This window comes from Acipenser ruthenus, chromosome 6, assembly GCF_902713425.1.
Source record: "Acipenser ruthenus chromosome 6, fAciRut3.2 maternal haplotype, whole genome shotgun sequence".
Taxonomy (NCBI): Eukaryota; Metazoa; Chordata; class Actinopteri; order Acipenseriformes; family Acipenseridae; genus Acipenser; species Acipenser ruthenus.
In genome coordinates this window covers 61,379,428-61,397,148 of record NC_081194.1, presented here as the reverse complement: position 1 = coordinate 61,397,148, position 17,721 = coordinate 61,379,428, and the positions used below count along the sequence as shown (strand labels likewise).

The 17,721-nt window shown below is 37.4% G+C and overlaps 1 protein-coding gene across 1 annotated transcript; it reads right to left on the bottom strand.

Moving 5' to 3' along the window:
• Positions 1 to 2,068: 2,068 nt before the first annotated feature.
• Positions 2,069 to 9,827, bottom strand: prss35 (serine protease 35). Its single transcript, XM_034017542.3, has 2 exons — positions 9,590 to 9,827; positions 2,069 to 4,856 (listed from the first exon to the last, which is right to left on the bottom strand). Exon 2 carries the CDS (start codon positions 4,835 to 4,837, stop codon positions 3,698 to 3,700), a length of 1,140 nt encoding a protein of 379 aa, XP_033873433.2. The 5' UTR covers positions 4,838 to 4,856; positions 9,590 to 9,827; the 3' UTR covers positions 2,069 to 3,697.
• Between the last annotated feature and the right edge of the window lie 7,894 nt (positions 9,828 to 17,721).

Here is a 17,721-nt window from a genome sequence, read left to right as displayed (position 1 = left end):
GACTTAATATCGTGGATCCTCAAAACTAGCTTTGGAACTAGAGTGTTAAGGGTGGCTTCCCATTTGACCCTTACAACACAGGAATAGAGATGAGTTATGACTATAACCTAACGTTTACAATAATCAAAAACATACTGCCCGAGCAAGGGTCTAACAAAATTTAAATGCCCTACAGTACAGTCTGCAAATAGAACAGTAAAGTATTGATTCTATGCAGAAGGGTTGCCGATACAGCTCAAACCTCAGCAGTTCAAATCAAGATCCTGTACACTTCACTTGGCTGGTTCAGCATCATGTAGAACACTTACAGAGATTCAGCACCACTCGTTGGACATCCGAGTGGAGCAACGCTCAAGTCTAAGGCTCAGTGGCTTGGATGAGTCTGCTAGCTGAAATAGGGAGGATATTGGTTGTGCTGGACTTGGAATGTAGTGTAACCAATAACTGCAAGGACCTCCCAATTAAACAGAGAAAAAAACAGGCCCACCCTGTCACAGACAGGCATACAGAAAATTGATAGCAACGCAATACTGGAAGAATAGAATCCAGGACCACTCAGTATGATTGAACATTTCATAAAAAGTAAGGGAAAAGTAAAAAATATTTATTAATTAACATTGATGCTGCTTGCTTGTGAACATTTATTATGCTTGTAAGCCAGGTTCTTCAATACAGATCTCCGCCCTTAGTCAGAAAAAGTTAATTATGTTTGGAGTGTATGCTTGTGATTGTAGAATTGATAAATAATAACTGTCAATAATATTTTTTTCTATGATATCCTTTTGTTATTATTAGTACTCTCCTATCGTAGTTTGTGGATTATTAATACTTCATATTGCAATGTATGATTAACTGAACAGGTATGGCTTATATTTCTGAGAAAACTTGCCCATGATCAAGCATTACTCTTCACTCCAGCTGAAGTCCATTACTCATTCTGTCATGTACAGGGTCCTTAGGGCTGCCAAGACTTATGGTAGCAAGGTGTTTGGACACAGTGCTGTCAAGAAAATGCGTTGTTATTTCTCTATCTAAGTTACACATAAAAAAAAAAACACTGAACACGTGAGGGCTCTTATACAGTACTGTATAGCACATTTATAATGTACTGTCAGCATGACCTAATCATGAATAATTGTCTGGAGTTATGAGAATGAAGTGCTGTTCTCTGAACCTCTTGGAAACAGTTGGATCTCAAGAGGAAATAGACATTTCTTTACGCAGAGTGGTGAAGGTATAGAATGGGTTACCTAGTCATGTTGATGATGGTGAACCACTTGGATCCTTTAAGACTCAACTTGACAGTTTTGAGATTAATCAGCTACTAGGAACCAGACAAGCACATACAGGCCGAATGGTCTCCAGTTTTACATTTTCGTATGTTTCTTATAAATATCCTTGACAGTGAAAACGTAATAAGTATTTGTTTATTCTGTGTCTGTGTGAGTGTCTGCCAGCTGGGCAACTTAGGGTTTACCCCATTAGACTCCTTCCGAGACACCAGAGATCAACTTTGCTGTTCCTACAGCACATTGCACACCAAAGAAGAACTAGTCAATATGTTAAAAAAAACATAGCTTTGATCTTGACTGTTTTCAAGGAGAGGTACCAGAAAAAGTCTCCGACTCAACAAACCCTTGTCTGCTCTTATGTATATATCTCATTTGTATATATATATATATATATATATATAAACGTTTGTTTACTAGACTTGGTTTTACCGGAGGAGATGATAGAGTGAAGATTAACTTTGATGAATCTTGTCGACAGATATTTTATAATCCACGTTTAATAGGGAGAGTGAATGAAAGTCCTTCATGACGTCATGCTCTGCCTTTCACTATGCTGACACATGAACGGATTTAAAAAGCCAGAGTACCTAGTGTGAACTACTGGTCTTACAGATCTCTTTTAAAGAAAGCTGAAAAGCAAGTACATGGAGCTACAGAGCACAACATAGGTAGTTCATTGAGGTTAAATGCCAGCACTGAAATACTTTCCTTTAAACCAAGTAAACCATTTTACTTTATCTTGAGAAACAAAGAGAATACTTATGCAACACCATACATTTTTTTAAAATGTTTATTTAGTGTTTAATTCCACACTTTGGTAGTACACAGATAAAACAAATCACTGTGTAGACTGAACGTGCCAGATCTGTCATTTTAAAACAGAACAAAACATTAACATCATCACAAAAAGCTACTTCTTTAAAACTAAACATTACATGGACAGATATTTCTTACTCATATATATATATATATATATATATATATATATATATACGTGTGGGAACAGCACACATCACACACACAATCAATGATATAAACTGGGGAATACAAATGTAAATACAGAGGTTCTTCTCATCACCTCCATTTAAAAATACTACTTGAAACAAATTGCTTTATTTTATTGAATTACCCCAACCCATTCAATATATCATCACATTCAATATAGTAATACTTATTTATTTAATATTATATTCTGATCGGTCCCTCTTAATTTGTACACATTAGAATTAAATTAGCACCCTAAACTTGCCACTGTTTTAATTAGAGAGATCAATAAGCACCATGATTTTAATGTACATTAATAAAGTACTACTTTAATTAAAAAAAAAAAAAACTAAGAACTGAAACCTGTACAATTTCTAGACTGAACACAAATTTTAATTTAATAATGAAGTTGGTCCCGTCTTTGTCAAACAATTTACAGAAGATAACAATTTAAATGAAAAGGAACACTTTAGCACCAGCTTTTAGGGGAAGTGGGGGAGAAATCTAATGCCTACTACTTAAAAAAAGAAAGCACTAAAACATAATTTTGCACCTAGTCTCTTTCAATAAAAGACAAAACTAATTACTTAAAAAAAATCTGTAACTGTGAAAGCATGGCTGGTTTCACAGACCCTGATTAGCGGTCATCTTGAATTACGTACCTAAAGTAACATTAGGGATTGCAATATTAGGGATCCAGCCAGAAGATGAACTCATTCTGATATTATTTATACATTTAGTTCAATATGAGTTGCTGTTAATTTTCTTTTTAAACATGTCTAATTCTTTTTGAGACTTCTTGTGTTTTTATTCCTTACAATTAACTTATCAGAAGGAAATTAAAAACACAAAAGATGCAAAGCGCTTTAGGCTGCGGCCAAATAAAACTAAATGAACAAATCCAATCCAGCGCGAGGCACTGATAATATCCAGAGCTTCTAGGATTTTACGTTTCCGTTAAAGGTGCTTTAAACCCTTTTAAAAACACATTTCTTGATCAACCTCTCAACAAACCAATCTTTTAATTAACTATTTGAGCTTGTTGTTTTAAAGCTAGGATGCACAAATCTGGTCCTAAATTATTTAATTGAACCTCCTTCAAGGTCTTAAACAATTGATACCTAGAAAACCTGGAGGACTCTGGAACACAGGGACCCGATTTGTACACCCATGCTTTAAAGGTTAAATCAATTTTCTGTAGGAAAAGCACATTTAATAAGGCTCATTAAGCTTCTTCTGATTTGCCCCCTGTCACTTATAAATATATTTTTCATTTTTTTTTTAAAAGCATCTAATCCAAAATTCAGAGATCCTAGATTTGTATACAACATGTTTTCCCATTATTTTCTTGTCTTCTAAATCCAATATCAGTACAGGTTTTAATGTATCATAGGTGCTGGTCAAGGCCATTTAAGTTTTAATCAACCATCTTGGCAGTCTGCATAGTTTCCATGTATCCAGAAACAGATCTGGGCATACTTCAGAGGGGTTATCCGGACAGCCACGTTATAATCCTGCTGCATGCCATTTACATCCACCCATCGGTGACCAGAGAAAATCCCGATGATCTTTCTCTTCCACTTCTTCTTTTCTGGTTCCTTTAGGCGGATGTAGATTCCTGAGCCACTGGAGCCAGGCTGAGCGTCGCAGTACTGATACATCAGGTCATTGGACTCATCTGAGACGCGGCAGAAGCGATACACCAACTGCCCCGGTCTGTCATCATCAAACCCAGAAAAGTGGATCCGGCTACCTGGCAATTTCTTTACAGTGGGACTGATTCCAAGTTCCATGAATTTCTTCTTGTGCGGCCGCTTTAGTTCCAGCACAGCATAGTCGTAATCCACTGCCACGTCATCTGTTACTTCTCTGAACCAACCCTTTGGCACCTGAGTGTGCTTGACCCGAGTCCACTGGAACGATGGCTTCACCTCCGCAGCCCTTTTGTTCCGCTTGGATCCTTTCCTCTTCTTGCCTCTACGTTTGGACCTCAGTTTCAGAATCCCCACCCTCAGCTTCTTGGCGCCTTTGACGTAGTCTGTCCCGTCGTGGACGCAGTGTGCCGCTGTGAGAACGTGCTTCGGAGACACGAGGATTCCTGTGCAGCCTGTGGAGATTTTTACGGTTGTAGAGAAAGGGTAATTGGTCACAAACTGCTTGTCAGAGATACTGAATCTGCTATCCATGCCATAGACTTGCCTTTTCCTCCGTGAATGAGAATCCTTCTTGACCTCATGCTCTGTCTGCACATCAAAGTCCCTGAAGTACACTTCTGTGTAGGTACGAGTGCCGTTCTCATAAACAGTCTCGTATGAAAGGAAGTTCTCAAGGTCAGCTACACTTGCCAATGGCAGTCTGCTTTGGCATTCAATTCCACAAGTTCCATTTAATGCTGACTTGGCTTCGGCTTTGAATTCTGGGCTACTCAGTGTGACTGTTCTCTTGTTCAACACTTGTGGTACTTTTCTTAAGTGCCAAGTATAATCCTCTTCAGATTCAACCCCACAGACAACACTTACTGCGGTATAGGAAAGCAGAAGTAAGAGTGGTATAGGCATCATTGTGAAACTTTGTCTTGCTCTGTGGGAAGAAATAAGAATGTGTTACATATGTCAATTATTCCGTATCTTAGATCAGTAAATGGTATGTTTTTTTCAAAAGAAGAGCCTGTACTTCGTAAGCCTTTACAGAGTGACAGCATAGGAGTCTAGTTTTATAAATGAAGGAGTACATTCAAATAACACTGCTTAGATGCTGTACTATGTCTGACTGCCCACAGTAATCCACACTATATGTAAGAAAGGGTATGAATTGTTATAGATGTTTTAAAAAACTCTTTAAGATCCAAGGAAGGTCCTTACTCCATGCTAAAGAGGAGACATTTAGAGTAAACCATAAATTCAACTTTGATAGCTAAAAAAACAAAATTAATTTATGTGCTGCTGCTCATTTCCTGTTGTGATTGCTCACACGTTTTTCTCCCTTTTTGTGAACTGTGGTATTGCTTGGCAAGTAGAAAAATATGAGGGTCTGATTAGAACTGAGCCTAATCAAAATGCAGAAATTGTAAAAGCTTCTCTTCGAATTCCTCAGGAAGCTTTGTGACAGGAGGACCCTGTTGCTGGTTCAGCTGCGCTGCTGCTGTGGTAAACAGGAACGCTTCCCTGGAGCTGAGCTGACTGGGGAGCCTATGCCTGTTTAAGAACGTAGCAGCGGCAGTTCGAGGCTACTGCACCACAGCCACAGCTGCACAGGTGGGCGCTGAATGAAACCTTGCTTTGCTTACTTCGAGGAGGACAGTGTCCACTCTGCAGGACAATTACTACGGACCCCTTCAACTTCCAGTCAGTCACGTTGCTGTTTGTGTACTCGGGCAGTCACATCTTTTTTGCTGATTTTAATACACACATTACTATACTGTACCCGAAATTAAGATGCAGGTAATTTTTTTTTTTTTAAATTTAGAGTGACCAATTATTAATTTTATTTATTTTCCCCTAATCTGGAATGTCCAATCATGTTTTTCTATCCTCACCGCAGCGTGTCCCCACACAGCACAGACGTTCTGAGGAAGTGTGAGCGTCCTCCGATCTCACAAGCCTAAAGCCAGAATCGCTTTTACGGCGAGCAGTCCAGAGCAGAGGTGGGTGGGCTACCGATCCCAGAGAACAGAGATCAGCCCTGCCTCTTATCCACTCTGAATGTGCTCGGTGTCTGGCCAGTAGGGTTTGCTGTTGCGTGATGAGGAGAAGCAATCCCTGCTGGTTTACCCATCCCCCACCTCAGACACCTCAGAGATGGTGCCAATTCTTGATAGTGTACATTACAGATGTATGCTTGCTGGTGCTTTGACACTGCTTAAAAAACATTATAATTACTGGTATAATTTAAATGTATGTAAATCCAATATCTCGAAAGGGATCTGTGTATTAAGCATTAACTTCCAGCACTGCTGCCAAGGCTGAAGGTGAACTCCTAAGAATGCAGAAATACTGGCTTCCCATCAATCACAGGTAACATCACATTAGTTTCATCTTAAATTAAGCTCAAATAGGACACACATTAGAAAGCCCCAAAACAATATCACATTTCCTGTTTTCCTGACCCCTGACACCTCGACACTGAAGTGCCACGGCTATGAAAAGATTTCCTGCAGTTTAGTGGCTGGTGAAGTAGTTGTCGCAAGCACACTTCTGGCTAGTTTCCCAGATTTGAACAACCAATTGTTTAGCCACCCTCTTCAGCCCAGACCACAATCAAGAAAAGCAACACATTTCTGGGGTTTCCATGACATCTGCCAATGAGCCCCATGTCCCCTCTCTTGTTAGAAATGTTTGACGCCTTGCACTGCTAAGAACTACGTCTTAAAGAAATATGGTATAGATAAATTATGTTAAAAAAAAGTGCATATAAGTTGTGAGACTGTGCTATTTGTGTTCTGCCTTATAATGAACTAGCAGCATGGCATTGTGGGGTAAATGGGAGCCATAGCAATGCAGTCTTATAACTGGTCCAACCTTATAAAGCATTAGCCAATAGGTTTATCTCTTAGATTAAAGAAGAATAATAAAAAAAAAACAGCACTGACCTGTGACTTCCATGTGTAAGCTACCATCCAAGTAAACTTTTAGGCTGACAAGCCCTGCCATTCACCTCTGTCTGCATCACTCACTGAGAGTTAGGTGTGCTCAGTTTAAAACGTAATGGACTTTTGCTAATATTATCAAGCACAATTAGCGGTCTTTGCTTGGCCACACAAACCAGGCAAGCATGGGTTAAACTAAACAAGTTCTTTCTGGAAATGCTCACACTGCCAGTGTTGGACCTTATGACAAACCAAATCTACATTAACAGTTTGACCAGGACTGTACAAGTTTCTGGGCCTTACAGTATCTGCTCTTACAGGAGCTGCAGTCCCAAACTGTAAGTATAAAATACAAGCAAAGAACCAAACTATCTCCAACATACAGAAATGGGGGACTGGAGACTATACTGCTAGTTTTAGTAAGAGAAAGACTGGTGCTCATGTTTTGGCTGGCCAAGGAAAAACCTCAGGGATTAAAGTGTTAATAACGCAGTCAGGTCAGGGCACAGGCGTTCACTTTCTCCTCAATCCTGATCCTCTAATGACAGGAATGCTGCAGATGGCAATCACCAAGGCAAGGTGTGCACAGTAAGGGTGATGTGGCAGAGCTTCTTGCTTTCTGTTCTTAATGTTTAACAACCAAATATACAAAAGGAAGGAAAGTACCTTATATTGATACATATAAATACCTGTCATGTACTGTAGAGTTGTTTTACATTTTAATGAGTTTTGAGGTACTTTGACATCCTTTAAAATGGCTGCCCCCTCCCTATGTGAACTATTCACTAAAATAGTAGTGTACAGGAGTTGGACAAATATGTTACACCTGCCATGACAATGTCAGTGTGTATGTATGGCAGCCCTGATTTTTGCATGTCTGTGAAAGGTGCTGTTGACTTCTTCTGCCTGTTTAAAGATATCTCAACCTCCCTGAATGGATGTGTGCGTAACCATAATCCAACATGGACTTACTTAATTATCACATAACTGACACAGTATAAATATAATTAGATACTGTTATTAAACCCAAACAATATAGCTCTCCCCAGTATCATCTTTCAAATTAAATCTAAAACTTACTGCATTTGGAATGCTTGGCAAAGACTTTAAAAAAAGGGCGAGAAGGAATATCCATTCCATTGCAAACAATCTATACATATGTGATTTTCCATTCGACCGAGAATTCGACATTTAAAGAACCTCTTGGTATTTTTCAGGGAAACCACACGGTGGCGCAAAAGTGCAATTAAAAACTTTCAACAAAAATATCTTACATCGGATTACACCTGCAAACAAATTCTTAGCTGATGTTGTTTGAAGATATTTATGCAGACAAATAACTGGCTTCTGTCCATTGTTTTTTGTAAGATCCTAGCTTGTTATTAAAATATATTAAAGCTTTTTTTTTTTTTTAGGAAACAGGTGTTATTAAAATTACTTACAACATATTTTAAATCAATTTGCTTTCCGTGCAGAATACGTAGTTTATACAAAGATATGAAAACGTTGCTGTACTAAAATAAAACTAGCTTCATTTTTTTTTTAATTTAATGAAGGAAAACAGAAATGTACCAGTTAACCCCTTTAACACTAAATACAATTGCATCTGGGGGAAAAGAGAAACAATAATAATTGATTGCAATACAACTATATCATTTGCAAACGAAATATTTAATTATTATGTTGTGCACAATTACATAAAGTCAGCCTTTTTTTCTGGAGAAATTACTTTTGTATTTTCCCCATGACCACATCCCTTCAGCAACTTCAGTAGGGTTCTCCCTGCGAACAAAGGCGTCCTCGGGGTCCTAACGCCAACAATTCACTCCTTTACCAAAGAGTGGATTCTAAAGAGAATGCCTAGAAGTACTACTAAACAATGATAGCATCTGATTGATCCACTTAATTTTCTCTGCTGTGAAAAAGCATTATGATGCATAACTTGATTGATCTGTATTAATATTAGCATAATAATGAATGTTGCACAGCAAGTCTCGAGCATATAAATCCAACAGAATGATGTGCCATAGTGCGACTACTTTTCACCATGGAAATATGCTCTTGTGTATTTTCTATAGTTTGTTCAAAAGAGGGAGCTGCTGTAGAGTTAGACAAGTTCTAAACAAATTTCCAAAAAAAAAAAACTTCAATGTCAAGTCAATTTTCTCCCCGTCTACTGTTTAGAATTTGTTACAATTAATTAATAACAAAATAAGACAAATACTGTACATCTAGAATATACACAATAAACACATTACTTACACTCCCATGCTTTCTTAAAAATACTGATTTTACAGACATGCAAAAATAAACATTGGTTTTCTGAAAGAAAAAAAAATGTACTGTAGCCTATAATGAAAGACAAATACATTAATAACACCCAACAGAAAAAAAAACGCAGAAACATATCGTAAAATATATCTATTTTTACGGTTTTATATATCGATTAATTTGGGTATTGTAGGCACGAGTTATTTACTCCAGTTCCAATATTCTTAAATCCAGTCTAAGGGAAAATAAATAAATAAATAAATAAAAAGGATCAAAATCTACCTAATGAAGCGGGTTTATTAAAGAGATCAAACACTTCCTTCGCGATTTCTTTAATATAAAGGGGTTACTATAATCTTCATATACTGTAGCACCGTGCAATTTATAAATACAGTCTAGTCGATGCATGCATAGCATCATACAAGTACAAAAAAGAAGAAATAACAGCTTTTCATACCTGTAGCATTCGACAGCTGTCTGCAACAAATTCCTCTAAATGTTGTTTTTATTAAATAAATATTTTTTCCTCTTTCTTGAAAATTATTATTTTTTTACTTATTTATTTATTTTGCACCAAGAAGACGTCTTATGAATGGTAGAAGAAACTCAAGAGCCTCACTTTTAACATAGCCGGGGACCAAAGACTGAATGAAGTTACAGCCAATTCGTTCTGCAGTGACTGCACTTGATGCTTATGTAAACAAGTCTACAAAAAAAGCTTCAAGTTTCTTCACAGGCAAGCAGGGGGTTTGCATAGGGGGAGGGACCAAAAAAAGAGAAAGAGAGACCAGGCTGTAACCGTGGCGCTTCACAAAATCTATAAACACGTATTGGAGGTAAGGCTTTAACATTGGTGGTGTATTTAATTTGAACGTGAATGAGTTGTACAGAAACAGCGGTAGTGTGTGTGTGGGTGAACGATGACCCAACTTGTCACGCGTCCCTTTCAGTGTTGCCAATTCTAACGAGAAAGTAAAGCGGCACTGCCTTTCAAAACAAGCGCAACCCTTGAGTATGGGTGTTTATGCTCTCAAAAAAACAAGCCCGATCCCGGTTATTATAAGCGGACTTGGCAACTGTGGACCCTTTATTGCTATAACACTTGCCCCTGCCTAGACTAAGTTAACCTATTAAACACCATTGGTTGCCAAAGTGACCATTTTAAAACTGCAATAAATATAAAATGACATTACTATCTAATTTTCAGTTAGGTTTGTTCTAGGCCATTTAATAATAAAAATCTTTCCCCTTTTTAGTCACATGACTTTTTGAACCATTAATGCTTGTCTTCAAACTTAAGTACAACAATGGATGCTTTTCACAAAACCAGGTAAGAATCACATAATTACAGAACTTGGATATTTTATTTTTCTAAATTAAGATATTGACAGCCTTGGGATTACTGTGGATAAAATAAAACTGCACATAAAAACATTTAAGTCTACCAAAAAATCTCATACTTTAACATGGTCACTAAAGTTACCAATGGGAAAATGAAGAAAATAAAATATTTTAACACTTCAGTGCCCCAAAAGGTCTCAAATCTGTACATGGATAATGTTAATACATTCATAATTTTATGACTTTATTGTCACTGTTGCTCTAACTCATTACTTCGATATGGTTAATTTGGGACAAAAGTGACCAGCTATACAGTATTTATAGAGTAACAACACATTGAATATTTGATGTGCTGAGTTATAATCTCACTGCATGTGTGAAAAGCAAGCTCTCTGTTCATCTTGTCTCCAGCAGATAAACATACTGAAGATGGTGAAAATTACTTTGTGGATAAGGCCATTCTTACACCCTTTGAAGACTGAAGTCAAATTACTGAAAGATTCTGACAAGTCTGATGACAAAGTTGAAGGCAATCCTACTCATCTTCCTGCTGGGATTCTTTAAACTGAGGTTGATGTGGGACATGATAACCCAGTGTTTGATCCAGAACTCATTTTAAGTCCAAGAAATGGTCCAGATGCAAGTCATCCTGATCCAGTTCCTGCCAAAAGAAACCGATGACTGTCAAACGTCATTGAGTGAAGAGAAAAGCATCACTTACTCCAAAAAATCTTCTACCAATGTTTAGATTGACAGCTTCAGATTACCTCCAAGGCACATGTACAGCTGCTCTTGAAGTTTTCTGAGCTATGTATCCTGAAAGTTTAATAGAGATTATTCTTCAACAGTGCAATGTCTATGCTGCACAGATAGGAACAAATCTGAACTTAACACAGGAGGAGTTGATGGCTTTCATTGGAAAACTGTTGGTTTCAGGATACAATCAACTTCCATACCGTCACCATTATTGGAGTGAGTCTTCAGATCTGCACAACTGACCTGGTTTCACATGCTAGGGGATGGAGCCGTTTTGATATGGTTCTCAGTTATATTCATGTTGCAGATAACTTTCACATCAGTAATGATCGTTTTTACAAGCTCAGACCTGTGTTTGATCTTTTGAATGAAGCATTCAAACAAAATGATCCAGAAACCAATCTGAGTATTGATGCATCAATGATTCCATGTTTTGGAAGACATGGATCAAAACAGTTTATTAGAGGAAAGCCAATTCGATATGGCTTTAAACTTTGGTCAATGGCATCTCCTTTTGGCTATCTGTATCATGCTGAGCCATACTGTGGTTCCAGGACACGCATCCCTGACAGTGGTCAGGGTCAAGGAGGGAATGTTGTCCTTGGTCTTGTGAATCACCTGCAGCTACCACCGGGTCACAATCTCTACTTCGACAGCTTGTTTACATCACTGCCTCTCCTGCAGAGGTTGTCAGAGGCAGGGTCTGGGGGAACAGGCACTACCCAAGATAACAGTCTCTCTGGAGCACCCCTCACTACAAAAGTAGTAGTTTTAAAAGACTTTACTTATTCATTATAAAAACAAAACACTTTAGAATTTAAAAAGACAGATTAAAAGGCAAATTAATATTGCAAATTAAGCAAAGATGTTACACAGGTGCAGTACAAGAATTCGCCACTAGGAGGCCACCAGAACCCACACCAGCCTGGATTCAAGGAGATATAAAATTGTAATATTTTATAGTTTCAAGTGCCGCAAGAGAATATACAAATTATAATAGTTTAGTCTCAAGTGGCAGAAGGCGGACAGGGGTTTGCAGTGCTATTCAAATTAGAACAAAGTGAAACCAACTACAAACCAAAATAAAAATGTGCAAACAGAATTGATAAAATAAGGTGAAATAATAAATCAATCCAAATAAAAAAAAAAAGTGTGATCAACAGTGAATAAATAAAAAAAAACTAAAAACACCAGTTTGCCGTGAGACACAAACTAAAAGAGACAAATTAAATGTATTAGATTACCTCTTCCTCGTATTTACCAATACCAAAAGAAAACACAAATGTACAAAACAAACGTAAAAGAAACAGCAGCTGACAATTGCTCTGTCTGCAAGAACAAAAAATTACAATTAACAGCAATATCAGTGCTACATTTAAAACAGGTTACCTCGGGAGCTCTTTTAACTCACCCTACAGTTACCGCTACATATTAACTAAGATATCGTACAAATTACCTCGGGCAGCGATAGGCTTACCCTACCAGTACCTGTATACATCAAAATAAGTTGAACATTACCTCAATGAGCAGCAATACTGGCAGCGTCCTGCACAGTTCCACCTACAAACACCAGTAAGTGGTTACAGCAGCGATTACAAACAGTCTAAAATAAAATAAAACAAATACTGTACTGAGACACTGGAACATACCTTCAACACAGGTAAGACTCGCTTCAAACAGCAGCCAGCAACACCGGCTTGCAACAGAAATGAATACTTTCCACTGAACAAGCCGAGACGCTAGCTTATATGCACAGAGTGGTAATGAGCGCTTGTTAAGCAATCATGAAATGAGTCTCACCTGGTACATAAACGTGAAAGCTTGGATTGGAGTTACGACTGCTCAAATGTTGTTGTTCGCTGGAATGACAATGCTGTTGTGACAGCAGCAACAAATGTTCTGGGGACTGAAGGCAAACTAAAGCAGGTCCCACTCTGGTCTAATGCTGAGAAAAAATAAAATTCAAGTTGATCAGCCAATGATGATAATGAAATATAATGCATACATGGGAGGTGTCAACAGGCTTTACCAGAACGTAGGGGCCTATCGCATCCATATAAGATCCAGAAGTGGTGGTGGCCATTGTTTGCCTGGGGTTTTGATGCTGCTGTGGAAATGTCATGGGTAATAAGTTACCTCTTCTTGATTTCCGCAGTGTGCCGTTGTTTTGCATACAACTTATGGAAACAATGCTTTCCACACCCACTCTCACATACTTCCAGCAGCCATCACCATGGGAAACAAAAATGTCCAAGAAGGACCCCATTTGGATGTGAAAAACATGACATTCCACTTCATCCTTCTGAGTGCTTTATGAAATGGCACACACCTTAAGTTTAAAAACAGCTGTACTTCACAAAGTGAATAGCCAATCATCAAAATGAAAAATACCCAACCTGAGAAGTGTAAATAATTCAAGACAGTTCCTGCAAGCCCTTATGGACGCTGCCGGAAATGTGTGTATAGGACAAAATGTTGTAGTGTATATGTGACAAGGATGACTTGAGCGGTGACGTCAGACCAGGAAATGAATCCACTACACAGGCAGGATTATGGGGCGAGATGCAAATGTGCTCAGTTTCCTTTTATTAAATAAACAAATAAAATATTTAAACAAAACACTCAAAGCAAAAGACACGAGGGCCAAAACAAACAAACAAACAATAATGACAACAATTATTGTATCGTCAACAAGTATACACGAGAATCGATTTAAATTTGATTCACATTTATGGTGCTGAGACGTTCCAATTAGATCTACCAGTTAGAGCCTGTTAGAACTGGAAGCTGATTGGCTGACGGTACTGACTAGTTTTCTTATAAATAGTAAAGTAAACAGTAAAGTAGCAGTCGATCATTATAGTAAACAAGCTGTTGGATCTATTAATCATTTTATCAATTAAAAAGTTTATATGATTAATATCAATTTGTTACATTGAAGTGTGTTTTAAGATGCAGAAAGCTCCTTTACTCTGCTTTTCCCACTAGGGATCTACCGCAGTATTGTATATTTCACAAAACAAATGTAAACCATACATTTGGTTTCTGTGGTACAGCACAAAAACTATGCTGCTTTTCTCGTTTGTTTAGTAACATGAACAATTTCTTAACAATTAATCACCTCTGAATAGTCACTTATTTATACATTTGCTGTACAAATAACAGGTGTGTTAGGTCCCTAACTACCTGACCAGGTCTACTTTTCACAGTAGTGCAAAATCTGAAGCTTTTCCCTAAAATAATAAAGCACCTGGTAATATTACCCAAATAGCAATAAACAACTTGATTTAAGAAGTTTGGATATCTGTTTTTCTTACTAGTTTTATACACATTATAAGTGAATAGTCACCAGAATGTCATGACTGAAAGATAAAATGATATTCAAGGTGATTTTAAACAAGAAAAGTACATTAGTGATGATGTTTCAGACAGGTATCAAGTTGCACTTTAATGGTTTGTTCTTCTTGTCTATCACACTGCGATATTAGGAGACACATACAATACTACTTGATATTTAAGTTTATTTTTTTCCTTCAAAATTCCCCCATTTTATGGTTGTGGAAGCAATGCACAAACCTCTGTGGCCATTGGGAGCAAGTCGACTGATCGTGTTTCTTGCAAAGCATACCACCTGCACATTCTGGCTACATAAACATTTCCTGTTCCTTTAACTCTTTGTATACGCAGGTGTGCTCAGGTGTTAAAGGTGCAAAACATAAGCAGTAGATACGGTAGCCATCACCATTAGAAGAAAACGAAATCTGACTTTCATAGCCACCAGCGTACTATGTGAAATATTAGTATTTGTTCATTTAGCAGACGCCTTTATCCAAGGCGACTTACAGATACTAGGGTGTGTGAACTATGCATCAGCTGCAGAGTCACTTACAACTACGTCTCACCCGAAAGACGGAGCACAAGGAGGTTAAGTCACTTGCTCAGGGTCACACAGTTAGTCAGTGAGTGAGCTGGGATTTGGACCAGTGACCTGCTGGTTACAAGCCCTTTTCTTTAAGCACGGGACCACACATATTAAACATGTTTATCATTTTGAAAGAAGTAATAAAACAAATTAATTTTGTAATTTTTTCTGTTTTTTGGTTTATGGTTTTCTGTATTAAAAATAACAAGTAATGCTTAAGAGATGAATGAGTCCACACCTTCAAAACAGAGGGTACTGTTTTCTGCAATGCATGATGATTTAAAAGGCATTGTATAGGATATGTGTTGGCGGTATTCATGAATACTGTTTGTAGACAGAGTTATTTTAAAAACATGTTTTCCTCATAAATTTGCTTTCTCAGTTGGGCACTTGCAGAAGAATCTCATGATTTTCTTTGAGCAAACAGCAAGTAACAATGATACTAATTTAAGATTTAGATTTAAGATTATTTTACGGGAGACATAATTAACTTAATTTTGATTTAGAGCAAGTTCAAACATTATGTCTGTAATCCGTCTCTTTTTGTCTGTCATTTTGCACAGTTTGAGCAGCAGAAATGAATAGCAGATCTTATCTTACCTAATGCTGTAGGAGGGCATGCAGAAAAGGGAAAACTAATTGCATTAGGCTCAAATGTGTCCAGGCTGAAATAAAAGCAGTCTTTTCTGATTTACAGCAGCAGGTTGTCTATGGTGATCTGCAGAGTTAAAAAAGACCTGCAGTGATTAATGACCTTTCATTAAAGAAGCACAGCCTCTTGTAACAGATTGGTATGTTTACTATAAACACTTTAAGGAAACAGTTCTCTCTTGACCTGAAGAACTGATACAATGACCCTGGGGTCTATGCTGGAAAAACATCATTTTACTACAGGCTATTTCTAAGGAGGTTTAAACATTAGAGATAAAATATTCACACAAGATAAGAAAGTAAAGTAACGTGAAAAGTATTTCTGTTTTTATTCATGTGAGATCAGACAGCATACAGAAGTACAGTACTTGCCTATTTCACCTTTGAAAGTTCTAAATAAAACACAGCAATTAATATTAGATTACATAATATTATATGACAGATGGAATGTCTCTGCCATTCACTTTCATTGGGATTCCAAATCCTGTTATCATGTGATGAAACAACACAGAACGGTTTGGATAAACAAACATCATAAAGAGACCATTGACTACATAGGAACAGCAGCCAGGGAGGATATAGTCTGCTTAGAGACAACGGTCACCCTTGCTGGTATACCATCCTTGACTTCAAATCAGAATTTATCCACACAGTGTTCATACTAAATTCAACTTGTCATTTAGTAAAGATTAATTCTATAGTTCTATAAATCTATGAACTGTGACTCAACAAGGTGGCTTGTTCTATGGTGTATTGTTCTTCAAGATAAATTGTAGGTATTGGTGATGTGTAGTGGATCACTTGGTCATGTAAAAGAAATATAAGGATTTAAAGTGTGGAAGGTGTAAAAGTAAAAAGGTTTTCCGCCTGACAGAACTCTTCCCCTGTGTTGAAGCAATAGTATTATGGAAATCAACAAGTCGTTTCACAATGAACCAACAATGTTCAATCGTATTATCTTGCAAGATAGGCTTGGGGTCATCTTGGTAGTATGTTTCTTGTTGACAAGCTTCCCTTTTGATGGTAACACATGTTTGGCCTATATATCAATTACAATGGCAGTTACAAATGAGAAAGAAACGTTTCAATTCAAAAGCAGCCAAGTTATAATGAAGGGCTCAGCCAAACAAACTAGTGATCCACAAACTAGTTATACAAAAATGGGGGATATCTTGTCTCTCTACACTTTTTTTTTATTCATGTTACTAATAATTCCTGTTTCAATAAAAAAATATTTACATAAGAAATTAAATCTTATTTAAATTAGGATAAAATAAATGTAAAGTAAAAAGACTAAAAACAGACCCGTGATAGATTGAAATACAGTATTTTTGGCATTGTGGCAAGTGTGACTTGTGTTGTTGTTGCTAGATACTTGTGCAAATAAAAGTGGTTGTCGTGGCCTTTGAGCTTTCAGTGTCAGAGGATGGTTGCACCAATTACTGTGGATGATGTAATTTAAATCCATAAACACAACAACAGCTCTTCCTCCACGCAAGTGAATGTTCTGCTATCATGCTTTACTCCAGACAGCGTGTGTCCTGGCTTGAACTCTTGGCCGTGCTTCTCTCCAAACATGTAGACATGCATCTGAATGAAATACGTTTATCTTGGTCCATTCAGACCATGTGACATGGTTGCAAAAGTCGCATTCACTTACCACCTTGCAAACAGTAAACATTGTATCTTGCAGATTGTCAACAGTAGAGGCTTCTTCCGTTTGAAAACAGGCTGTAAGTGAAAGTTTGTTTAGCGTGTGTCTCACACTTGTAGAATACACCACAGCTGTAGTTTTGTGAAGTACAGATATTTATTTGTATTTTAGTTTTAATTATAATCACATTTACGTGTTGTAAATTGAGTACTGTTGATTCAAACACCTTAGCTTATTGTATCATGTTATTTTTTTAATTCCAACA